Source organism: Dipodomys ordii, unplaced genomic scaffold, assembly GCF_000151885.1.
Source record: "Dipodomys ordii isolate 6190 unplaced genomic scaffold, Dord_2.0 Scaffold122, whole genome shotgun sequence".
Taxonomy (NCBI): Eukaryota; Metazoa; Chordata; class Mammalia; order Rodentia; family Heteromyidae; genus Dipodomys; species Dipodomys ordii.
Genome location: NW_012267338.1, coordinates 8,838,897 through 8,839,404, shown reverse-complemented (window position 1 = coordinate 8,839,404; position 508 = coordinate 8,838,897). Strand labels below are relative to the sequence as shown.

At 67.9% G+C, this 508-nt stretch overlaps 1 protein-coding gene across 1 annotated transcript in view; it reads left to right on the top strand.

Moving 5' to 3' along the window:
* The first annotated feature begins 223 nt into the window (after window positions 1-223).
* The window catches only part of Eif4e (eukaryotic translation initiation factor 4E), a 23,086-nt gene continuing 22,801 nt past the window's right edge, over window positions 224-508 (top strand). Inside the window, exon 1 of the mRNA XM_013029785.1 lies at window positions 224-299. Coding sequence (XP_012885239.1) covers window positions 282-299 — 18 coding nt within the window. The 5' untranslated portion in view covers window positions 224-281. The remainder of the gene's footprint in view (window positions 300-508) is intronic.

The following is a 508-nucleotide window of genomic DNA, read 5'->3' as shown; positions in this document are numbered from 1 at the left end:
GCCGCCGCCGAGACCCCGGACGACCACGTGACCGGCCCTTTCTCAAAGAAAAAAAAAAACCCAGCAACTTCTCGGCCTGAAGGGAGGGGGGGGAAGGAGAGACTCCACTTCCCATAAGCCTCTCGTCTCCCCCCCTACGCAGCCGCAATCTTGCGCAGGCGCCGCCAGGGCCAAACGGACACGTCGGTCACGTGGGCCATAGCCGGCCAATCCGGTTTGAATCTCATTTTTTTCCTCTCACCCCCCCTTCAGGAGCGGTTGTGCGATCAGATCGATCTAAGATGGCGACTGTGGAACCGGTGAGTATGGCCTGTGGCCCCCACCCCCAGGGGTCCCCGCGCTCCGTCCCCCTCCCTCGGACCGGGGCACCCCCGCGGGACGGCGTTCCCGGCGCGCACGCTACCTTCTCGGCCGCCCCCTCCCCCTCTTCTCGGGTCTGACCTCTCCGCGGGCAGCTCGGGGTGCCCGGCGGCGGCGGCGGCGGCGTGGAGCGCACACGTTCCGCCGG